The following is a 25692-nucleotide window of genomic DNA, read 5'->3' as shown; positions in this document are numbered from 1 at the left end:
TGCCATCTTAACAATATTGAGGCTTCCAGCCCATTAACATGGGATGTTTTTCCATTTATTAAGGTCTTCTTTAATTTATTTCACAATGTTTTGTAGTTTTCAGAGAACACATCTGGCGCTTCCTTTAATAAATTCATCCCTAAACATTTCATTCTTCTTAATGCTATTGTAAATGGAATCATTTTAATTTAGTTTTTGGATTGTTCATTGCAAGTATATAGAAATACAATTAATTTTTGTATATTAATCTCGTATTCTATAATCTTGCTGAATTCATTTATTAGTTCTTATTGGGATTTTTGTATGTGTGTGCATTCCTTAGGATTTTCTTAAAGTCTATTTTGTCTGATATTAGTATAGCTATTGTAGTTCTCTTATAAGTAGTGTTTGTATGGTATATTTTTTTCCATCTGTTTACTTTCAACCTATTTGTGTATTTGAATTTAAAGTGTGTCTTTTGTGGTAAGTATGTAATTGGAAATTTTTTTTCAGTCCATCATTCTGCCAATCTGATGTTTTACTGGAGTATTTATTTCATGTACATTTAATATAATTGCTGATAAGGTAGGATTTATATCTATCATTTTGCTATTTTCTGTATCTTACATTTTTTTGTCTTCTTTTCCTCTATTGCTGCCTTCTTTTGTTTTAAACAGATCTTTTCTTGTATACCATTCTGATTCCCTTGTTGTTCCTTTTACTATGGTTTTTGAGTTGTTTTCGTAGTATTTACCTTGGGGATTACAATTTACATCTTAATTTAAAATATTCCAGTTTGAATTAATACCAGCTTAATTTTTTTTTTTTTTTGAGGAAGATAAGCCCTGAGCTAACATCTGCTGCCAATCCTCTTTTTGCTGAGGAAGACTGGCCCTAAGCTAACACCTGTGCCCATCTTCCTCTAGTTTATATGTGGGACGCCTACCATAGCATGACTTGCCAAGTGGTGCCATGTCCGCATCCGGGATCTGAACCGGTGAACCCCGGGCCACTGAAGCAGAACGTGTGCACTTAACTGCTGTGCCACCAGGCTGGCCCCCCAGCTTAATTTTAATGTTATACAAAAGCTTTGCTCTAGTATAGTTCTGTTCCCTGCCCCCTTCTTTGTGTTATTATTGTCATACATATTATATTTTATATATTTTAAGCCCCTAAATACAATTTTATAATTATTACTTTATGTAGTTGTCTTTTAAATGAGAAAGGAGAAGAAAAGAATTATAAACACAAATATATTTACTGGTACTGTTTTTTTTTTTATGTGGATTTGAGTAACTGTTTAGTGTCCTTTCATTTCAACTTGAAGGAGTTCCCTTAGTATTTCTTGTAGGATAGCTCTGGAAGTGAGGAATTCTCTGTTTTTGCTTATGGAGAATTTGTTATTTTCTACTTCATTTTTTAAAGGTTAGTTTTGCTAACTTGTTCTACCATATTTTTGTTTCAGCAGTTTGAATATATCATCTCACTTCTAGCCTCTAGTTTCTGATGAGAAGTCAGTTGCTAATCTAACTGAGGATCTCTTGTATGTAATGATTTGCTTTTCTCTTGCTGATTTCAAGATTGTCTTTGTCTTTTGCTTTTGACAGTTTGACTGTTTTTCCTAGGTGTAGAAATCTTTGAGTTTATCCTCATTGGAGATTGTTGAGCTTTTCAGATATGCAGACTAACATTTTTCATCAGATTTGGGAAGCTTTAGCCATTATTTCTTCCAATATTCTTTCTACCCCTTTCTCTGTTTCCTCTCCTTCTGGTACTCTCCCATTTATGTGTATTTTGGTATGTTTGATGTTGTCCCACAGGTCTCTGAGGTCTGTTCATTTTTCCTCATTCTTTTTTCTTTCTGTTCCTCAGACTATATAATCTCAGTTGACTTTCTTTAAATTTGATTCTTTCTTCTGCTAGTTCAAATCTGTTGAGCCCCTCTGGTGAATTTTTCATTTCATTTATTATACTTTTCAAGTCTTGAATTTATATTTGATTCTTTTTTGTAATTTTTATCACTTTATTGATAGTCTCTATTTGCTGTGACATTGTTCTCATCCTTGCCTTTAGTTCTTTAGACATAGTGTCTCCTAATTTTTTAATTGAAAACTGGGCATCTTAAAATAATATAATACAGCAGCTCTGGAAATCAGATTCTCTCCTCCTCCCTAGGGTTTATTGTTGTTGCTGTTGCTGTTTGTTTATTTAGTGATTTTTCTGGACTAATTTAATGACTTTTCCTGGGCTGGTTTTGTCATATATGGCCACTGAAGTCTCCTCAGTTAGCTTAGTGGTCAGCTAATGATTGGACAGGGATTCCATTAAATGCCTGGAACCAGTATGTCCCCGTGCCTTTGCCACGGATTTCTCTGTGTGTTGGAACCTCACCTTGAACACTCCAGGAGGCAGATTACAAGTCTACTTTGTGCATAGCCTTAAGGTCAGCAGGAAGTGAAAGATTAGAGACAATATTAGGGAAGCTAAAATGCCATAGAATTTGCTGTTCTTTCTGAGATTCAGCCATTTTTCTTGAATAACACTTCTTGGATTGTTGTAAGCCTTTAGTTAATGTCCAGAGTCTTGAAAAAGTTAATTTTGCCAGTGTTTTCATTTTTTTTTAATGGAGGAGTGGATTTTTGGAGGTCCTTAATCAGTCATCCTGGAAGTGCCTCTCTATAATGACTTTTAAAATACTTTGTAAATTACCTGGGTTTTTCTAGTTATCTCTGCAGGAAAAGTTTCATGCCTGAGCTTACTACGATACCTAGACGCAGAAGTCAAGAGTCAATTTTATGTTTGTATCAGCCCCAGATAGTAGACCATACACCAGCTTCATAAACTTTTCGTAAAGAAAGCATTAGACTATTACAAGTAAAAGATAAGTAAAGACTTTTCTGATCTTGCTAAGATTTTGAGGTAAACAAATATCTATGGAAAACTGTACTTTAGTATTCGAATTTTCTGTATCATTAAATGGATATAAAAAAAGTTAATTATTTCTTTCCTTAGAGTTTAAATATCCTAAATGTAGCAATATTTGTCATTCACTGAAATATGTTTTGCCTGTTGGTTTTGTAGTCCATGATTAAAAATAAATCAAGTGGTAAGAGCTCTCTTAGACTCATTCGTAATCATTCAGTAACTCGGTGGCTGAAGATTGCTCATCAGGTGATTTTGAGAGGCATGCCTGGCCCCTAGCCATTTTGAACCAGATGAGTTTGACTTTGGTACTTTCTCATTGCAGTCTTTCTTCTTTCTAGAGGTCTATTATGAGACTTTTTAGGTTGCTATTATACTTTATTTTTTCTTTTATTTGGAGGTTAAATGAAGATATTGATTGATATTTAGAGTGTAATTGATAATTTGAGATGTCTTTACTTTCAGGATCATGTCTTAAAGAGTGATCCTTTAGGTAGAAATGCATTTGGTTAAATGATAAGTGGTAGAGTTGTTGTAAGGGTAGCCCTAGGCCAAGATTGTGGCCTATAAAATGGAGTGTTTATTGTACCCTATCTTCTCCTCAAGTTCTCTGAATTCGTAACTTTTCTTGCTCATGGAAGCAATTTTTCCACGCCTTTTTAGACACATTATAATAGGTTGCCTGACTGCTTCCTGAGATATTTAGAGAAATGTGATGGCCCTAGAGTAAATGAAGCCTAGATATAATGCATTTAACTCTTGAATGTGATGTCACTGAATTGTTTAATAGGATGAAGTGAACACGTTGTTCATAAACAATCAGTTGATAAATTTTTGACAAAGTTATAGTAGGCAAATGATTTAGAAACAAGTCTTTTTCCTGATGATATGAAAATGCTTGAGCATATTAATTAGTTATGACAGCCACCTTTGTTGTTTTTTGAACACAGTGGAAGAAGACATAACAGAAAAGCAAAGCACCAAACGACCTTCTCAGGAACTTCTACCTTATGTAGTTCCTCTCTCTCCTAAGTTGCCCAAAACAATTGTGCATGCCTCTAAAGGTAAATAGTATTTACACATCCCGGGATTGGGAAGAAAAGTAACTCTGCTACGATTTATGTATGCTCTTGAGTGCTGGGGGTGTGGATAGAGGGAGTGTATTTGCCCAAATGAGTTTGGCAATTAGTCTACTATTTTGGCAGCTTTGTTGAGCACTTCATTCTCTTCAGAAGTGCAAAGTTGTCCTTTCTCCTTAGATTAAAAAGAAACAATTATAGTAACATTTTCTATTCAGCTTTGTATTGCTAAAAGCTGATAGAGGAATAGAAAAACTTAGTACCTTTCTCTAGTGTAAGTTTTAAGTGCCCAAGTAGTAAGCAAATGTTAGAAACCAACTGTGTGATCGTATTATAACAAATAGTTGTAAAGAACTACATTCCTAAAAATGAATGCTTTAGTGAGGTGTTCACAGCCTTGGTGGCAAGACTGGCAAGGGATAGTTGCCATGAGAAATATAGGTGATGGTATAGAATCAGTTTGGATTTCAGGACAGTGTCCATTACTATAAACGCCAAGAAGGGGATGGCCATATACTTTGTGTTAGAGGTTTGTGGTTCAGTATAGCATGGCTTAAATGAACTGTTGTTGGAGATTAGAGATTTTTGACCTTTTGTAGTATTTGAGCTATAAGTCTGTTGAGGATAATTGTCTTTGTCTTTTTTCTTGTAGAAGAGGGAGATGGCATGCCCCAAGAGGAGAAGCTTCCTGAAGATTCCAAGAATTCATCACCTAATCCAGCAAGTTCTTTGAGTCCTGCCAGCGGAAATCCTATAAGCCCTCATACCACAGTCACCAGGAATTTTTCTCAAAGTGTGCCAGGCACCTCAAGTTCAGCATTCATAGGGACCAAATCACCTCCCAAGAGCAGTCCCCCTGAAGTTACATTCCAAATGGAGAAGAAAAGTGAAGGTATATACAAAAGCAGTGATTCTCAACCAATGTGTTTGTCTTTCCCCTTAAGGTTTCCATGCCCAACAACATCCCCTGAGAGTGTATCACATTGGAGAGAGTGCCAAAATTGAGGAGGTCAAGTCCTCCCCTTCACGTCACTGTCAGGGCCAAGCCGCTACAGATGCTCCAATCCTCATGGCATCATAGAACTCTCTCTGGGGATCTGGATCACTGACCATGTGTCTGATAGAGACTTCTCAGATTAGTGGTTCTTGATCCATTATAATTTTCATTTCCTTGGGTACTGTCTGGACCCACAAATCTCTCTTGATTCTGAGGCCTGGAAAGATGCACTCCTGCTCCTTTCTGATGTACTCTCTTCCTTGTCTCTTTCGAGACCTTTCCTGGCCCCAGCCTGTGTGTGGCTCCAAGATCTGGGCTCTGGCATCCTGTTGCTACATCCATTTCCCCATTCTCCATACCCTCAATCATTCCCTCAGACCCACCAGGAGGACATGACGTGTAAACAGGACAACATCCTGTTGCCATTTGGAAAGAGCCAGAATGGCCTTCCATGTGCAAAGATAGCTACTACCCTATACCCTTTTAAGGATTAAGGGTGTCGGGGGAGGGAGGAGCAAGGTGAGGGTAGGAATAAGTATTTGTCCTTTTTCTCTAGGTAGGCATCTAGGCAAGGTTGAGAAGTCATGGAAGTAGGAACCAACTAACTCCTTTGCCTTTCATCGTGGGTATTATCTACGGGCAACTGCACTACACACAGGCTGTGACACATTTAATGCCATTACCCCCATCTCCCACCCTGTGTAGATTGTCTGCTTTTAGAGTGACATTGTTTGCAGAGAGTCTGAAATAGTTGCTTATGCCATAACGGGGTAGTGTACCCTGAAGTTTTAGGTATTTTCACAAAATATGAGCTTTTGACGACAGGCCTTCTCAGTAAGAGGCTCTAAAAGGTTACCTCCAATGCTGAATGTCTCACTTCCAAATGTATGGTTAACACTACCATACCAAAGTAGCCTGTATTTGGGCTTGAGAAGGCTAGCTTCTCGTCTTCCTAGGAGCAGAAAGACTAATAGTAATAGAAATCGTCATCATCTTCATCACTATTTGATATTACATGCCAGGCACGTAATATTTTACATCACCTTATATATTATATCTTTACAAGAATTCCTTGAGATGTCCGTGCTGGTAAACATTTCCAGGTGAGAAATCTGAGAAGCCGTTTGACTAAGGTCCCCCAGCTAGAAAGTGACTGGGCCAGTCCTTGAAGCCAGGTATTCTGGCTCCAGGGCTGTACTCTTAACCCCTGTGCTGCCTGCATCTCCAGAGAATAGGTAAGCATTTCACTTGGAAACTGTCTAGAGATGTCATTACTATTATTTTCTTTAAGGTATTGGAACTCTTACTTAAAGGTGAGTCCATCCCTGATTGCTAGTGATGCTCACACAACCTCCTGCCCTGCCCCATTATTTGAATGAAACAAATTATGATTTTTATTACAGGAAAGAAATCTAATAATCCCATTAGGGATAAAGTCAAATTATTTCAGAAATATTTATTGATATCCTAGCATGTATAAGACAAAGTCATTCAGGAAAAAAGCATGCCTGGACTTTATTTTTCACGTAATTAGTTTTTTCATGTAATTATTTGAATAACACTAATGTAGTGTTTGCAACCTTCTCTGATTGTTTTGACGATATGGGCCCAATTAAATTATTTTTCCATAGGAGATTAAAAATAGATTATATTATGATTGTTTTATTTTTAATATAAAATTATAGTTTCATATCAGAAATCATATCTTTAAATACAGTTTATCTGTAAAACTAGTTACGTGTTATTCAAGATATAGCTATACCAGATTCTGATGGCAAAAGCCAGAAATCCTACAAAAACATAATTTAGAAGTATGATTAACCTTGCCAATAATTTAAGGTTAAATTGAGTCTTTCTTGGGTTAAAGGAGAAGACTTTTCTGTGTAAATTGTCTAAATTAGAATGCCTTGAGCATGGCAGGGTCTACATCACCGTCACTTTTACTTGGGGTAAAAGTCTTTACTTGATACAGCAGCATTTCTTGGTAGATGTGACCAACATTTTTATCTCAGACAACTGGAAAGGAGGCTGTATTTTAGTAAATACTTCTTATTTCACATCAAAGTTGCAATATTAGAAAAGAAAATAAAATTCTGATCTACACACAAAAAATTGACCATTGTGAGTTCTTTTATCTTCTGTTTTACTTTACCCTTTCCCTGGGTAAATACTCACAATGCCCCTAAAATGGCCAGAGCCCAGATGATAGGAAAGAAAAAGTACACCTTTGGCTGATTCACACACAAAAAGATCAAATGTGTTGATGGTCCTTGGCTAGAGAAACAGATCTTCCTAGCAAATCACGAAACTCACTTCTGTTATTACACACTAACTTTAGAGAGTCGAGCGCTCTGGTTGAATAAATGAATACTTGTCTGGACACAAAGAAATTTCAGCACAACTTAGTGAACAGTACAGATAAAACTTTTGAAGTCTGGGCACTTAAACTGTTTCATGTCTCGGTTATTTCTTTTTTAAACTTACAAACCTTCAACCAAAATATCTATTACTGTGCAATTAAATTTGAAAAAGTATTCGGTATAATGTTAAAGTTACTTCTGACCTAGCTAAGCAGAAAATAATCTTGTTTTCTTCAAAATGCAGATAAGCATCTAAGCCTGAGAGGAATTTAAAGAATAAAATAATGCTAAAAATATCCATATTGAATATAGGAGAGAGATTCGGGAAAAGGACTAATTTGGTTCTCTAAGATGAGGGGGTTATTGAAATTCGTTGGTTAAAGTGAGTAAATTTAAGCAATTATAAAACTGTAAACACTTTTCATTGTGTTTAGCTAATGAAATAAGTAGACAGACCAAGAGTAGAGAGATTGAGAGAAATTCATTGAAATACTTAAAGTAAGAGAGTAATAGGTTAGTGTAGATTAACTTAATGTAACCCAGGTAATGGATCTTTTTCTGCATTTGCCTGTGGACAAAGAGGCCTGCAGTTGCTCAGTCTGTTGTGTGATCTTTGAAGCTTTATGATGACTTCTGAAACTGCTTTTGTTGTTTGGGGGAGGTCAGATGGGATGCTCTTGGGTAGCCATCCTCAAGTCATCTTCATCTAGGCTTTCACTGGATTTTACACTTGGAGTCCTGGGTCCTTGCCGGGGTACTTAACGGAAGGTTCCAGGAATGAGACCATTACTCCCTACCTAACATCTCTTCTTTCAGGATAATGATCAGGTCAAGTATGATTTGTCTTTTTTCCCCCCCATTGAAGCTCCAAGTTATATAGCTGTACCTGACCCCAGTGTCCTGAAACAAGGCTTCTCTAAGGACCCTTCAACCTGGTCTGTGGATGAAGTGATACAGTTTATGAAGCATAAAGATCCTCACATATCAAGCCCCCTCGCCGACCTCTTCAGGCAACATGTAATGTATCTTTTGATCCAGTTTTCCTGCCGTAATGCCTTTGAATGACCTCTGTGCAGGCCCTTCAGATGGATACTGATTAGTGTGGATGGTGGGGGAACCCTATCAACTGATTTTTCCCTATGTGAGAAAGGTTACTTACTTTGCTCAAAATTAGATCCTTAGATGGTAGAGGGTGGATCTGTGCTTTAAATGGGTACCCAGGTACCTAGAATGCTACAGATCTTCAAGTTCTCAAGAGAAGATGATTCGGCATGGCCAGTCTCAGGTGTCTTCTCCTTTGTAAGGACAGGGACAAGGATCCTCCTCCCCACCTGCTCCCTGCTCGACCCCAGGACCGCGAGTAGGAGGGGATGACCACAAGCTGTGACAGGGTGTCTTCCTTGTTATGATGCCCAATGAATCCAGCAACTGTATAAGATTAAGTGCAGCTGTATTTTGAATAGGAACTGATGAATGTCAAATAATATGCTTCCACAACATAAATTGGTTGATTAAGGAAATAAAGAATTTTAGGAGGATGCCTTGTGTCTATTAAGTAATATATTTATACTCTTTTCTAGTAAATCAGATTAATGACCAAATACCTGATGATACTTTTCAATATTGTAAGAAAATCAGTAATTAGTTTTAGCATCTCATTAGCTTCAGACAACTAACTGATGAGCTTTCAACATCAAGACCACACTGTATAGCACATTTATAGTTTGCACTGATGCTGACATAATCATATTCCCAGCCTTTCTGAGAACGTTAATGACCATCTGAAATTCATTTCTACCATTCATAATTTTCCACCCTTTTTCATAATTATGTAGTATTTTATTCAACACACAGTATTTACAATCAGATAGTTTGATGCTTAGGCCATTTTTCAAAGATAATGCATTAAATTTCCTTATTCTCAAAATTTGAAGTGAATTTAGAAATTATCAGATGATGTTTCACTGTACAAATTGTATTTTTAATAGTTTTCAGGAAGTCATGCATATTCAGAGAATATATATCAAGAATGTACAGCTGCTCTCTATTTTAAATGTTCTTATATATAAATAACTTCTGGCAAAATATGAAAGCATTATGAATTATTATAATTTCTTTCTCTCTGTAGGAGATTGATGGGAAGGCTCTTCTACTACTCAAAAGTGATGTGATGATGAAGTATATGGGGCTGAAGCTGGGGCCAGCATTAAAGTTATGTTACTACATTGAAAAACTTAAAGAAGGAAAATATAGTTAAAAAAATGTGTAAGTTTAGATTGGTCATAATTCTCAGTTGTCCTGATAACTTTTTAATTTAAAAGTATTCTTACTCTCTCAGCAGTTTTTATTTTGTAGACACTTCCTCTAAAAATGTGTTCTATCCACAATTGCAGAACTACATTACAGTCCATTTACTTCCTTAAAGACCATTTAATGTGTTAGTATTAGCTTATTCAAATTGACAGTTGTTTGTCTTATTATCTTACATTTACAGTTTATTATTTTATTGTACATTCTACAAATATACTTCATGTAGGAAACAGAGAAACGCCTTTAATTTTGGTTAATGTTTATATATATAGAACCAAAACAGCTAAATCCCAAAGGGGCAAGTATCAGGGACTGACAGGTTCTCTAATGAAATCCAGGAGAAATTTTCCTTAGAAGAGACTTTAAAGATGCAACTATAGATATCATCTTTCTCAAATATTTTATGTCTGTTACTGCAATGTTCTATTCATGTTCTACCAATTTCCAGAAAGGGAATAGCCATATAAATTATTTTCCTTTCGTTATTATTTCTCTGTATGTTGTATTTGTTCATATTTAAAGAAAAAAAAGCAAGCTTATAAACTTTCATAAAATGTTCTTATCAGTTTTTGATAAATTTCAAACAATTATAGGATAGATAGAATAGTTGTTTTATGCAGGAAATATTATACTACAAGGGTGGTTTGGATGGAGGCTGATTAAAGTTTTTTCAATAAAATACATATTATTTTAAAACTTTACATATTTTCACTAAGCTTAGACATTTAATGAGGCATTCATTTCTTACATCTCTATATGAAGACACCTGTGCCCAAATTTTTAAAAGATATATATTTTATTGTCTGTGTTTATTCCTCATATGGATACTATACCATATTTATATATTATTCTATACCTGTAGGTATACAAACAAGTAAATCTGTTCTTTTTGAATTTAATATGGCACTTTGCACCACCACAGAGGTAATAATGAACTATTTATATAGTTAGATGTTTTTATTCTGTAAAAAATAAGTGCATCATTTGGTATCACTAGTACCTCTCAGCTTAGTCTTCAGGGGATAAGAAACAATCCATAGATTGGTTTCCATACAGGGAAGAGCTCTGTCCTATGCAATGTTTGTAGTTAATTTGATTAGTTCTGAGCCATTTATTCTGCTAAATTTTGGAAGATGCATTAATTCCAACTTAATCATTTTGGGCTTTATTTTTAAAGTTAGAACTTTCAAGGGGAAATGGTGCTATATGTTTATTGTTATTACTTTGTATAACTTTGGTGTAATGTTTATAAGCTATGAGAATCTGCTAAAAGTATTAGCCATTTGCTGTAAATGCCAATAAAATATACACCAGGGGCAAGAATGTACATTTTTTTTAGAAAACCAAATGTACTTTATACAATAATTCAACTATTTAAAGGGTGGTTTCATTTATGTTACTCCTTTTGTGTTATAAGACAAAATTCTAATTTAAACTTGGTCTTCTTTCAAATTGTTTGTGTGAAGATGCTGTGCCCAATTGAACAGTCCTCAGGTGTTTGTATGAATACTATGTTCTACATAAGTTCTCAGATTTTAAACTATAATAAAGTTAAATAACCGCAACAATTAATGTCAAAGCCTCAGATTTGATTTTACTTGATTTTATTGTTACACGAGAAGCTAGACTGGGTTTTGGAACTGGATCTTTTGTGCAACACCCTCTCTCCCAGTTTTCCTCTTGTTGAAGTGCTGCAGATAAAGTATCTGCAAGGTCAGGGTGTTTGGGGAGGCTCCATGATGTCTTAGGACACCCTAGGCTGTTGGCACTAATAGACCCAAAATATATTGTGTCTCAAATACAGTAGAAGGGTATTTCTTGCTCACAATCCAAAGCAGATGTCCCACTTCCCTGGGGTGATCTGGGGACCCAGGCTCCTTCCATCTTGTCCCTCCACCTTCCTCTAGGGCCTTGGGATCCTCTGATTCCAGGTGGCAGGGGAAATGGCACACATCACTTCTGTTCCCATTCCATTGACTGAGGCTCAGTCACGTGGCCACACCAGACTGTAATGGTGACCAGAAAAGTAGTCTGTGGGTCCAGGAAGACAAGAAAATGGCTCTTTGGGAAACAGCAGTCTTGATCATACATGGTGATCCTAATAGCAAAACATAGCACGTTAATACCTCCTTGAAATGTCGATTTCCCTTTTATTCTCCATCCCCCCATTACATTCAACACACGTGGCTGCTCTAATCCTCCCTCCCTGCTTTATTTCTCCACAGCACTTAAACTTGGGGTTGGTTGTATTATTGTTCCCAATCCTTGACTCTTCTCTTCCCTTCCGTGTCAAAGCATCTTGCGTCCCCTCCATTCCCAAGGGACTTGCAGTTCCTCCTTGAAGGCAAAATCTACTGCCCACCCCTTTTTGGCCCTGAACCCTGCTTGGGCCAACAGGACGTAAGAGGACCTGGAACACATCACATGCCAGCAGAAGCTTTACAGTGGCTTCTTGAGCATCTCTCTCTCATTTGTTCCCCTCTGCTATGAGCACGGAGTGTACCACATAGGGGCTGCTCCTTCAGACTGGGTTCTGGAGCGAGAAGGCCTGTGAGGCTGGGCCAAGCCATCTCACCGCTTTCTACAGTGTATGTGAGGAGGAAGTCGATGTGTGTGGTTGTAAAGGACTGGGTTTTGGTGACTTAGGACCACAGCTCAAAAATATGGCACAGCGTAGCGTATGCACTTCCTGACATTGTTTATTTGTACGTTGGATGCTTCCCCACTGGAATGAACCCTTCATAAGGGCAGTGAGTCTCACTAGCTTGTTTCCTACTATCCTCAGTGTCTAGATGGGCACCCAGCACAGAGTAGGGCTCAAATATTTGTTGACTGAATCATACTCCTGGGAATCAAATTTAGCTTGATGTTTTTTGGTATCAAATTCATCCTGAGCCTTTCCACAAGTATGAGAGTTAATGCCATAAATTGCCATTTGGCCTTTAGATTATTTTCCGGTTGGTTTTACATACACACCCCAAGCATTGAAACTAGAGAAAGAAAGAGTGAATTATTAGAGAACAGTGTGGCTCTGATGAGAATTAAAAACTGTAAAATTCCCAACCTGTCATCTGTTTTAACATGACATCTTGCTGGTAGCCACTGAATCGCTCATTCTTGGCTTCTCACTATTTACCTGTAAAAAAATGAAAATGATGAAAGTGCCTGGTACCTCAGAAAACTAAGATGGGCAGGCTAGCTTTTGCTAGAGGTTTGGGAAATATTCCTCCTAACTCTAAGGTCCCTGAAGTTGGAGTGAGAAATACCCATGCCGTCAATTTTAAGATGTACTTTTCCCCCATGCATGAACATATCTGCTTTCTGGGGGGGTTTACAGTCCAGGGCGTCTTCAGATTCTGTGCAGTACGGTCACGCTGGGCTTGGCCGTGCCCCACCTCTTGCTTTTTCATCCAGCCTACGTCAATTCCAAATCACGCAGCAAACCGTAGGGAAGGGGGCAGAGGAGACAGATGCTGTTCTTGGAGGTGGGTTTGTGCGTCTCGCACCTGGATCCCACAGGCCCAGCACTATAGGTGGGAGCTGAAACAAGAAGGGCCCTGTAGGAGCACATTGCTGGGAATAGTATTTGTTTTTTAATGTATTTTAAAAAGTGGAGGTAGGAGAAAGTGCCCCAGAAAAGTACAAAATAATTGGCAGGCAACCGAGTATATATGAGTAAACCAGACAGGCGAGATCCCTGATCTTAGGCAGCTTACTATCTATCTGGGAATGTGGCACATGTCAAGTAGCCACACAGGTACACCGGATGACCTTTACCTGGTGGAGAGCATCATGAGCAACTTGCCTCAGGAAGTGTCATTTCAGCCAAGACCAGAAGGATGATGCAGGCCAGGGATGAAGGGAGGTGTGTATAGTTGAAGGCCGAGGACACTGAGCGGGGGTGAGCATCTATGAGTACATGCCAGTGGCTCTTCTAGAAGAATTGTCGGTTTCTTTTTAAGATGTCATAAATATATCTGGCCGTCATTTTATTGAAAACCTTAATCTTTTTCCCTTGTGGTAAATCAGTTGTTCCCACATCATTTACTGAACAATCCGTCTTTTCCCAAATAGAAAAAAAAAAGAAATCACTTTTATCATATGTTATATCCTTAAAGATAAATGTTAAGAAAACATGAAAATGTTCAACTTGACTGGTAATTAAACAAGTACAAATCAAAACAGGATGCATGTTATCCTTCACCTTTTATCAAATTAGCAAAGGTCAAAAACAATAGTAAGTATTCATGGTGATGAGAAGTAAATTTGCTACAAACTGTCCAGAGGGCAGCTTGAAAACATGTCTAAGGCCTGAACAGGTCCACAAGAAGGGAACTTTCAAAATTAAGTGGAGGAGATTTATTTACACGGAAAGACATTCATGATATGTTGCTCAAAGTCAGTCACAGAAGCAGATGTGTAGCATGACTTCTCTAGAGGATTCTATTGTGTTTGTGCATTTGTGTATGCATTTACATGTCTAGGAGCTGGTTTGGAAGATAATATACAAACGTTTACAGTGGGCATCTCTGGATGGGTGGGCTTCTGGATATGTTTCACTTCATTTTGCTTATCTTATTTTCTGCCATGTATTGCTTTTATAATAATTGTTTAATTACAAAAACACAGGCCATATCATGTTCAAATCACTGCTCAAGATAAAAGGAAAACACATTGCCATTTAGTGGGTGGTAGAAACAGCAAAAACATAAAAAGTGCATAACATACGTCAGAAGACCAAGTTAACTTGATAACTATGTGTAAATATATCGAACAGATTCAAGGATTTATTTGAAAAACAATCATATGCTTTTGCCTACCTTTAAACATTAAAACTGAAGTACTGGACAGGAATTGCTCTGCAAATAAAAAGTAGGCCACGGTGATAATACTGATCCTAGCAAGGTACAATCACAGGCAAGAAGCAGTCAGTGCATCAGGAGTCGTCACGTTGGTAAGAGGGACAAGTACAGGGAAGACAGTGTGTGCACTAGTGTATGATCAATTACACAGAATCACAAAGTAGAAGCAAAACCAGATAGACCATATGAATAGTTTAATAGAAATGCAGTAGAAAAAAAGACTTGTGCTTTTCAGCTTTCGGCCTAAGCAAAATTAAAGGGCAGATATTGACCTTATTGATAGACATTGGATTCAAAAAGAGAATACACTGTTTTTAGGAATCCGTGGAACTTTTACAAAATTGAGTACGTACTAAGCTACATAGAACACTTTGAATTACAGAAAACAGTACAGGCTACAGTCTGGGACATAAAATTGGAAGTTAATGTGATACTTCTGACACTAACAACAAAAACAATAACCACTCGTACCTTTGTAGCCACAACTTCTTTCCTGAACTTTCTCCTTGAGTTCTAGGCCTGTATATCCAGATGTCCTCTGATGTCTCCTACCTCCAAGCCCATAGGCATTTCATACTCATCACACCTAAATCTTTTCTCATCTTCTCTTGGCCAATCTACTGCTCTCAAATCCTTGCGTTCTTAACAGCGCCCTCGCCTGCCCACGCATCCAGGCACCTGGCAGAGTGACTGCCAGTGTCAGCTTCAGCTCATCATTTTCCACAGACCCTGCAGCCCTGAGGTCACCAGGTCCCATGCATCCTACCTCTCACAGCTCTCGCGGGTCATCTGGGCTCCCCAGTCTGTTGTTTCCCTGTTTGCTGCCAGATGCCATTTTGCAAATGCTAAATTTCTTCCCTATGAGCACTTCCAGGGCTGGTACTTTATTTTTGTATTCCCAGGATAGCATAGTGTCTTCTACATAATAGAAACTTAGATGTTGGTTGAATAAAGAAAATAACATAAAAGTAAAATTCCTTCTTAACAACATGGCCATTTACAGTACATCTCCCAGTTTAAAATAAACTAATTTTTACTGAGGTTTGTACTTCACTAACCCAGTGTGGCTCCCCACCATTGTTATGGAGCATCTCAGATATGTTTGAACAGTAATGGAGGACAGGTGATCCAGAGGACTCTCATGGTAAAGAGAGACAGGCTCAGAAATTTTGACCTTTTCGTAGAAGAATTGAAAAAGCTTAATCTTTATGAATATACTGAATGATTTGTCAAGGACACAAACCACGTTCTTTAAATAAATCTGTCAGTGTTTTGCGTGTGTGCCTGTGTGTTTAACTTGGATCTGAAGATCTAAGTATGAGCTGTAAACATATAAAACAAGTTTTAATAAAGCTGTCCTATGTCCTGCAGATGATTTGTATCGTATGTCTCCAAACCAATTGCTGGGTGGTTCCATTTTTATGGAGCCAGGCTAATATTTTTCTTTCCAATTTAGAGGCCACCTTTTTAATGCTTTGGAATTGGAATTTAAAAATAAAAATATAGAAGGTCAAAGTTTTGCTCGTTCTTTGTTCTCCCATGAAACACTTGATTCCATGAGCAAATATTAGCTCTATCAACTATTCCCTTCTTTTTTTAAAAAAAACCTTAATTGTAGTACATTTCAAGTACATGTAAAAACAGAATAGTAAACCCCTCATCACCCAGCTTCAATAATTATCAGCACACGACCTATCTTGTTTCATCCACACTAGCACCCACATCTCATCTCCCATTTCCTTGTTTTGAAGCAAATCTGATACATCACTTAATCTATAAATAGATCATTTCGTATATCTAAAAGATAAAAGAATCTTTTAAAAAAAGTAACCATACCATTATCACACTTTAAAAATTAATAGTTCATTTCTAACAGCATTCTCTAATAAAAGGAACCAGAGCTCCTTGGAGAAATGACTGATTCTAGGACTGGGACAGGGAAGAAACATGAGTATGGAGTATCTTGTAGTGTCAGAAGGGTATCTTCAGAAAAGCACAATGATGAGCTATGTCAAAGGGACGTAGGAGCCAACTGAAAAAGCTCCCAATGGCCAAATCTGGAACGATTTGAGCAACAAAATAAAGTAGGACTGGATTATAACCCAAAGCATAAAATAGATATCCTTGAGTCCATTACTGCTGTCAACAAATGATTAAGTGAACAAATGGGGAGAATGGACAAATCTGTGCAGAAGAATCCCAAATGATGTAGCTACTCACCCTCGAGGAGGGGGCGCATTACTCCAGTCCTCAGGTGTGGGCCGTGCATACAGACTTCCTCCCAAAGAGGACAGTGTGGAAAGGGGGGAAAGGGGCTTTGCAGTGGAGAGACCTGACAAACACTACCTCAGCCAGGTGACCAAGGTCAACAGCAACAGTGAGAAGTCATGTTGACAGCACGTGTCATTGACAGCATGCGATGAGAAGGGCACTTCGCCTCTGTGGTCTTCCTCCCCAAAACCCATAACCCCAGTCTCATCATGAGGAAAATCATCAGAAAAATCCCAATTGTGGAACAGTCTACAAAATACTGACCAGTACTCCTCAAAACTGCCAAGGTCATCAAATACAAGGAAAGTCTGAGAAACTGTCACCGACTAGAGAAGCCCAAGGAGACGTGATGACTGAACATAATAGGGGATCCTGGAGCAGAAAAAGGTAAAAAGTAAGGAAATCTGAATACAGTATGGGCTTTAGTTAATAATAATGTGTCAGCATTGATCCATTAGCTGCTGCAAATGTACCATAATATAAGATACTAACAATAGGGGGAATAATCTCTCTACTATCTTAGCAACTTTTCTGTAAATCTAAAACTATTCTAAAATTAAAAATTTATTAAAACATAATTCCTTAATATCATCATACATTCATGCAGCATTCAAATTTCTAATCTCAAGTATTAAACTTCTTTTTTACAGTTTGATATCTTCTTTTAATTGTCTGTTACAAAGCTGTCCAGTAGAAATACAATTCAAGCCATACATGTAATTTTAAATTTCCCAGTAGCCACATTAAAAAATAGAAATGAACAGGTGATATCAATTTCAATAATAATATTTAACCTAATATATCCAAACTATTATCATTTTACCATGTAATTCATATGAAATTAGTAGAGAGAGAGTTTACATTCTTTTTGTGTGATGTCTTTAAAGTCCAATGTGTATTTTGCACCTAGAGCACATCTCGTTTCAGCCTGGCCTCATCCAAGTGCTCAACAGCCATGTGTGGCTGCAGTATTGAAAGGCCCAGTCCGACAGATCAAAGGTGGGTCTCCAAGTGGGTCCCCTGACCAGCAGCATCAGCCTCACCTGGGAACTTGTTAGAAATGCAAATTCTCAGGCCCACCCCAGACCTGCTGAATCAGAAAGTGGGAGTGGGAGTGGGGCCCCACAATCTGTGTTTTAACAAGCTCTCCAGGTGGTTCTGGTGCACTCTGAAGTTTGAGAACCATCACTGGGTGTTAGAAGACAAACTATTTAAATGCCGGTCTGAAGCAATCAATGAGTTACTAGAGATGAAAGGACATGTCTCTATATTCTAGAAGAAGGGCCGGCCACATGGAATAGAGAGGCAGAGAGGATGCTTTTTTACGGAGGAAGTAGGCTTTGGCCTAGTGGGGATGGGAGAAGGCTTTGTAATCATCACAGAAAGGAATGTGAACGAGAAAGGAAACAGGAGCCACATAGGAAGTGGCGCGGGTGCGGAAAGATCCATCCTCCTCAGCCCCTTGTCCGGGAGCCCAGAGAGTGGCATGGGCTTGGAGGAGGGACGGGGAGGGGGCCTGGAGGACCAGGAGGAGGAGCTGGTCGGCCCAGAGGCTGCAGAACAGGCGTGTGGCCCTTCCAGAGAGCTGCAAGGAAGCCAGGTCCCCGAGTGGGAGAAGTCTTGTCAGGAGAGTGGATTTTCCATCCACTGCCGCCTGTGGCACACCCACAATCCATCAGGACACACTCACCTGAGCCCCAAGCTGCCCGTGTTAACCCTCCCACTTTCTCAATGGCCCAGGACGCTAAACAAATCAACAGGCAAACAGCCTGGAGGGGATAGGGTGGCGTGCAGAGGAAAGCAAGGAGTGGTGAAATGCCTTCCTCCTCTCCTTCAGTTGTTATTGTAGTGGGTCAGGATACGGGCTCGGGTACTTTAACAGAAAGACCTCAAAGCCCAGGAGCTTCAGAAAGATAGAAATTTAGTTCTCATTTACTCTCATGTTGGAAGTTTGAAGGTGCTCCATATATATCAGACATCCATACTCCTTCCATCTTGTTCTGCTTTCCTCAGCATGTGCCTTCCACCTCGTCACCTGATGTGGCTGCTCTAGCTCCTGCCTTCACATTCAGCCACTCTGGGGAGTCTTTTAATAGGTGGCCACACGCCCAGCCATAAGGCTCTTAATCTAAGAACAGGAGAACTGATTTTTTAAACAACTAGCATTCTCTGTCTTATACATATATTTGATCATCATTCACATAGAGATGAAAGTCAAATTTTATGTGTCAGTAAGATAGCAAATGTGACAGGAACAAAGTCTATGACTGAGTCTGTGGCATAGCAGGCTGTGGGCAGATGTGGGGCAGTGAGAGCTGGAAAGAACAAGGGAATTTTAGAGGAGGTACAATTTATGATTGGTGGCTCCTTCGATGATAACGTAAAAACAAGTGAATATTAGAATTTGTTTTCAACTATTTTTGGTTACTGACCTGTTTATTTGAAAGCCTCACCAGGCTAAGACTGGACATAATTTGGGGTTAAAATTGAAATGAGAGGAGCAGAGTGAAAGGGAGCAAATCTTGGGGAAATTTTGATACTCCAGGAGTGCCTCTGGCAGTGGTATGAGTGGAGTACAGAAGGGATGAGAGATGCCTCAGAATCACAGTCACATCTTCCTTCTCCCATTCCCCTGCTGCCCGAGCCCTGGACCACAGCAGCACCCCTCAATGGTCTCCGTTCGTTCTTAAACATTGCAGTCCAATCTCCATACAGCAGCCCAAGTGATTTAAATATATATATATATAAAATATCATCTCAAAACTCTGTCTTCCAGTGGCTTCGTTTTGTGCTTAGAGTAAAATTCCAGATCCCTCCCCATGGCCTACAAGACTCTGCATGATCTGACCCTGCCCACAACTTTCTTCTTACTGTGATCTATCTATAGCACCCGATCTGATCCTTTGTATCTCTCTCTGTCTTACTGTGATCCATACCCACGCATGATCTGGCCACTGTCTATTTCTTGCTGTCTTCTTAGGATCCATACCCACACATGGTCTGTTCCTGCCCACTTCTTCCTCTCCTGTTATAATCCATACTCACACATGATCTGGCACATCTCTCCCTGTCTTATGAGCCATACCCACACATGGTCTGTTCTTGCCCATCTCTTTCTGTCTTCTATGATCCCAAACCACACATAATATGGCCCCTGACCATCACTTTATGTCTACTATGATCTGTACCTATGCAAGATATGTCCCTGGTCATCTCTATCTTCCTGTTACCCACACCTAACCTCCTCAGGTCCTGCCCGTGAACCCAAACATGGTCCCAGTCATGATCTGGTCCTCTTTTGTCTGTGATCCATATCCAGACATGATATGGCCCCTGACCATCTCTTCCTGTTCTGTTATGATCCTGAGCCGTCAAAGATCTGGCTCTGCCCATTTATTTCTGTCCTGATATGGTCCAGACTCATAAATGACCTGGCCCTGCCCATCTCTTCCTGTGATCCACACCCACACGTGATCTTGTCCCTGTCCACCTCTTTCTTTGTTCCAGTGATACATGTGCACACACGATCTGGTGCTGCACATTTTTTTCTTTGTTTGTGATCCCTACACATACATTATCTGGTCCTGCTCATTTCTTTGTGTCTTGCTGTGACCCATATACACATGTTATCTGGCCTGCCCATCTCTTTGTCTTCTTGATAGCCATATGACACAGGATCTGGTCTCTGCCCGTCTCTTTCTGTCTTACTATGATCCATACCCATACATTTGCCCCTGCCCATCTCTTTCTGTCCTATTCTGGCCCATATCCATACATAATGTGGGCCCGAACATCTCTTTCTGCCTTGTTATAAATTGAAACTCGCACACAAACTTGCCCCTGTTCCCCTCTTTCTTTCTATGATCCACACACACGTTACCTTGTCCAGTCGGGGGAAAGGGCCTGGGGTTCCTGGTGTGTAAGCAGAGCGCTTGACCTCAGGCACAAGGAGCCCTTCTGTTCTACCCACAAGAAGGCAGAGGAGCCTGGCGGACTGATGTTTGGAGAAGGACTTGCCCAGAGGGAGAGTTAGAGGCAGGAGGACTGGCTGGGGTGGAACTCACTTGTGACGGCCTCAGGCTCGGTGAGCGGGGGGAGCTTGATTGGTTCCCAGTGGAGCAGTGGGATTCAAGAGAGCAGTAGAGATGGAGACAGTTAGAAAGAGCCGCTGGGCCAGACAGGGGAGGGTCCAGTTGTCATCGGCCTGTCTTTGCAGTGGGATAAGTCACGGAGCTTGAAGGGACGGCTCAGAGGCTTCTGGAGCAATCCTCGGAACACGCAGGGTAACAAGGCAGCCACCAGTGGGGGCTCAGTTCTCGGAAGCTGTGGAGTTGAGAGTCAGGATGGGGGCGCACCTTGGGGAAGGGTCACTACATAGACTCCAGTGCTAATGTGCTCATGTTACAAAACCACTCCCAAATCCAAAAGTTAACAGGAGAGGACTGCATTAAACGGAAAGAGACCTTCCTCACTCTTCCTGAGCCCCAGTGGACTCTCGAGTGTTCCATTGCGGGGAGTCCTGTGCAGGCTGCTGGGTGTGCTGGGGCCCAACGTCCTCAGGGCAGGCCCCACCCTGCTTTACCCTGTCCACAATGGTTCCTGGGCGTTTTTCCTGTCTCTCCTCTTGGAGCATCTCCTTGGCCCAAGTGCACTGGAGTCTTTCCAGGTTGTGTTCCAGAAGTCTGAGAAAGACCTACCCAAGGGACTCAGGGCCACACCCGCCTCTCCATTTCTCTCTGTGTGACTTTGGTTACATTGCTTCAGCTCTCAGAGACGAGGAGCCCCCCTTCCCCCTAGGGCTGTGAGAATTCGGGGAGATGGAGGATGAGAAGCAGCTTGACACAATAGGTGCTGAAACTGCCCCTTCCCTTATTCCTGCACTGCCCCTCCCCTCAGTCCCTGCTGCTCTCTTTGCCATATCCTGTTCACAGCTCCCCCCGATTGTACTGGAGCCCCGGCAAGCAGCTGTGTGGCTTTCAGATTAAAGAAGACTTTAAATTTGTTCTTCACAAAAACCTCAGTCTGGCTTCTGGAGGGCTGAAGTAGACCTGAAACAGATCTTCCTGGACCAGGAAGGCCCTTGGGTCAGCCTTGCATGGGATGCCAAGGGCTGTGGGAAGCACTTAAAGGATTATAAATGGCAGTCGGGGGACAGTCACTCAGCCAGACCTGCATTCTGGACAGAACATTCTGGCAGCTATTGGGGGTGGGGAGGAGAGCTCTCAGCAGGCAGAACCGATGGTCCACTATGCACAGTAGCCTCGATGTAGTCCCATCCAGGTATTTTCCTTGGGGCGACTCCAGCGATTTCATAAAACCTTTTTTGGGGTTGTTCTCAGAAGGCTAGGTGTCCCTCTGAGGGTGGCCTGAGTTGTTGGGTTAATTATAGGCAGCGGTTGAGCACAACCTCCTTCCTCTTTAAAATGGTAGAAGTAGTTATGTACTTTAGAGACTTCCGGATGTCTGGGGAGCCCAGTTTTTTGCAGGGGTCTTCGATGAACTCTCCTGCAGAGGTTTTTAATTTGCTTTCTTCTGTAAAATGCTTTCTCCCATTTGATTTCTCAGCATTATAATGTCAGGTTAAGAATACAGGAAGGCAGCCAGAAGCCTTGATGTCTTGCAATCTGAATTAGTCTGCAGACTCCGTGTACATCATGCTCAGGAGCAGAAAGTTCTGGACCCGGTGGGGAGGACTGCGTGTGCAGTGGCCGAACCAGTGACGCGTTGAGGATGGACGGATGGGTCTCCCCACCCAACCCAGGTGCTGAGCAGCCACGTGCCGTGCCCAGGAAACGATGGGGCAGTTGTGTCACCGCCAGAGAGAAGGCAAGTGAGGGGAGGTCCCGAGTTCTGCACCTGGCAGCCACGCGGCCAACGGGGCGGGACGAGGTGTCACCCCTGGCCACACTGTTTCCCGGAGATGGGCTGCCCTGCTGCCCCCAACCCCTGGGGGTCTCGGGCCCAGAGTCAGCCTGGGAGACAGATTAGCTGTGGGTCAGACTTATCTTGCCTGAAGCCACCTCCTCACAGGTCACACAATGGGAAGGTGTTAGCTTTTATTTGCACTATCTCCTTCCGAGTTCCTTTCCTCTTCTCCGCTCCCATTGCCTCTCTCTCACACACATTCTCTCTCTGTCTCTCCCCCTGTCATACATACATGCACATGTCTGTGTTAATGAGCCGATGAGATCCAGCTTTACGAGCACAAGGATGCAGCCTGGTGCTCTGTGCCTCTTTTGGGCCTTTCCCTGTCTTTACAAAGAAAACATAGGTTCCTCCAACTTGCTCCTGCGTTCTTGCCCGCTCCCCTGCCCACCCCACACTGAGAAGGGTTCTTAATGCCTTGGAGCCATGACCATTCACAGTGCCTTGTGACGTCCACTCCCCAGGTGGCAGTCGTTTTAATGGAGTCGAAGAGAAACCATCAGCATGTGCTGCATACAGGAAGGGTCGATGCTGTTCTGTGAGAATGTTGAATCTGTCCTGGGCCTTGTGGGCAGGGGGTGGCAGAGCTGTCATCTGCATTGAAAGTCACTTCACACCCTCTTCTTGCCTGCACCATGGGTGCAACCTGCTTGCTTCCATCTGCACATAAACCAGGTTGATGGCATGAACCTGCTGGAGTACAGAGCAGCGCACCTCTGCCTGATGCCCGTGAGAATGCTCTGGAACTTTTCAATCCCAGCATCCGGCCACCCCTGACCAGTGACATGGGGACCTCTGGGGCTCAGGCCTGGCCAGCAGGAGTTTTTACGGTTCCGCTGGTGATTCCGGGTGCAGCCAGGGTCGGGAACAGGCGCCTAGAAGCACGACCAATGCCAGTTGTGACGCGGATGGGCCCCTTGCCTGCTCTCCCTCGAGGGCAGTGGCTGGAGTCTAGGCCTGGGCCTCCCCAGCTCGCCTGCCCTCCTCTTCCAGCTCCCTTGGGGACCACACCTTCCGTACTTCCCTCTGTTGCATCTAAGAACCCCACCAACCTTGCCCTGCTCCAGTTTTCTGGTCCCCACAGACGTGGAGGTGGTTGCTTCAGGTCCATACTCGCTGCAGCTTGTATTGCAGCCTGTGAGGGAAGCTGGAAAGGCATGGGCCTGCGAGCCTCTCTCCCTGGCTTTGCTGGAACAGTTTTCCGTTCCTAGGGTGAGAAGGCTCCTTCCTGAAAACTTAGGCCCTCGAGGATTTCCGATCTGGATCCTTCCCTCGGGTGTCCTAAGATGCTCACAGACTAGCTTCCTTCAGAGGACCAAGGTCACCAGCAAGCTGCCTGTGTCAGGACCACTATGTGCAGGAGTGCCCTGTGGTGCTCTCTCGGGGTGGGGGGAGGAGGGTGGGAGATGGAGGGTGCAGCAGCGGGCTCTGTCCCCCAGCATGGGTGCTTTTATGGCTTCTTTCTACTGATGTCTTATCTTCTCCTATACTTGGTTATGTTTCACTTTGTGCTCCATATTCTATTTAAACATTGTTTGTAGAAATAACTTTATGTTATCTTTATAGGAATGAATTTTTGTTTGCTTATGCCAGGCAGTTGGGAGTGCTAAATCCCTGGATGACTCCGGGATTGTCTCACTGAATGAGATAAGTCACTGTGGCGCTGCACTGGTGGAACTTGCTGGAAATATGCCCTGCAGGATGGTGGAGGAGGGAGCTGCATTCTCCAGCAGCCTGCCTGGAGAGCAAATGGGAACCAGGAAGCAAAGCTCATTCCTTCTGCAATCTCTGTCCAGCACCTACTACTGAAGAAAGCTTAAATAGTGCTGCTGGCAACAGAAAAAAATATTTAAAGGGCCCATATCTATTTTCCCAGAGCAGGCAAAAGGGATGAATTTGAAGCTGAGGCAATACATCGATAACCAGCATAGTGCATCCATTCTATTACTCAGGTTCCCTATGCACCCTCCTGCCCATAGTTCTACTCCCACACTACAGTGAAACAACTCTGCATTTCTGCCTACCGAGGCGCACCTTTCCTTCTTACAAGTGAAGAAACTCTCCCCCTTCCTTCCAAATGAAGAGATGCACAGTGCCAAGAGTCCTTGTAGATCTGACACAGTGAAATGGAACCAAAACTCCAGGCACTGCGCTGGCTGCTTTATAGCTTCTAACTTTTAACTCTTAGGACCTTGTGAGGGAAGTGCCATATAAATATAAATAAGATGAGGTGCTGTCTAGGAACTTCAAAAGAGAGAGGCATATTGACAAGGATTTCTAATATGAGGCAAAGTGATTTAAGTGCTAAAAGGCAGTGAAAATAATCCGTTGTGGAATCCTAGAGAAGCTACTCATTCTCACCACTGGGATGTAGGAAAGCGTCTTGGTATTATTAGAACAGATGTCATACTGGAACAGGCTTTGAAGGATGTGAAAAATTTCCAGAAGCAACTGAGCAGGAGGTAGAACGCCATAGGGAAAGTGAACATGTGCTATGGACGGACACGTGTGTTCAAATCACTACTGTGTCACTAGCATTATGGCTTTGAGCAAATTAATGAAACTCTCCAAGCCTCAGTTTTCTCATCTTTAAAATGGGACAATAACAACCACTTCTTATAGGGTTGAGGACCACATAAGGTCAGCTATGTTAGTGGTCGGCTTGTGGTGAGCACTTGGTAAAGGTAAATCATAGCTATTAATACTTTAAGGAAGAATCAAGCACATGGCTGTTTGCAAAATGCACTGTTAGAGAGCAGTGCAGCTGAAGGGCAGGATGGCAATGGACGGCCTTATTAGGGGCACATTTTAAAAGTTGGATTATTTTTGGATTTGTTTCCAAGCCGGCGTTGGACGTGAGTATGTAACCTGGAAAACATCAGAAAGGCCGAACTGAAATCTGTTACATCCTGCACTTTTTCTATGATGTGTTGTGTGTGAAGAGCATTTTGGGAAGGGCAGAATTACACTGGAGGCTACCGGCTCAC

The 25692-nt window shown here is 41.4% G+C and overlaps 1 protein-coding gene across 2 annotated transcripts in view; it reads left to right on the top strand.

Annotated features, from left to right (window-relative positions):
- Positions 1–11219, top strand: part of SCML2 (Scm polycomb group protein like 2) — a 92409-nt gene extending 81190 nt beyond the window's left edge. For both annotated transcript variants that reach the window (XM_070606711.1, XM_070606712.1), the window contains exons 12-15: positions 3852–3965; positions 4633–4872; positions 8203–8354; positions 9466–11219. In XM_070606711.1, the coding sequence (XP_070462812.1) occupies positions 3852–3965; positions 4633–4872; positions 8203–8354; positions 9466–9594 (635 nt within the window). In that variant the 3' untranslated portion in view covers positions 9595–11219. The remainder of the gene's footprint in view (positions 1–3851; positions 3966–4632; positions 4873–8202; positions 8355–9465) is intronic.
- Positions 11220–25692: the final 14473 nt, after the last annotated feature.

Source organism: Equus przewalskii, chromosome X, assembly GCF_037783145.1.
Source record: "Equus przewalskii isolate Varuska chromosome X, EquPr2, whole genome shotgun sequence".
In the NCBI taxonomy this organism is placed as follows: domain Eukaryota; kingdom Metazoa; phylum Chordata; class Mammalia; order Perissodactyla; family Equidae; genus Equus; species Equus przewalskii.
The sequence above is the reverse complement of the archived record's forward strand: the minus strand, read 5'-3'. Positions and strand labels throughout refer to the sequence as shown.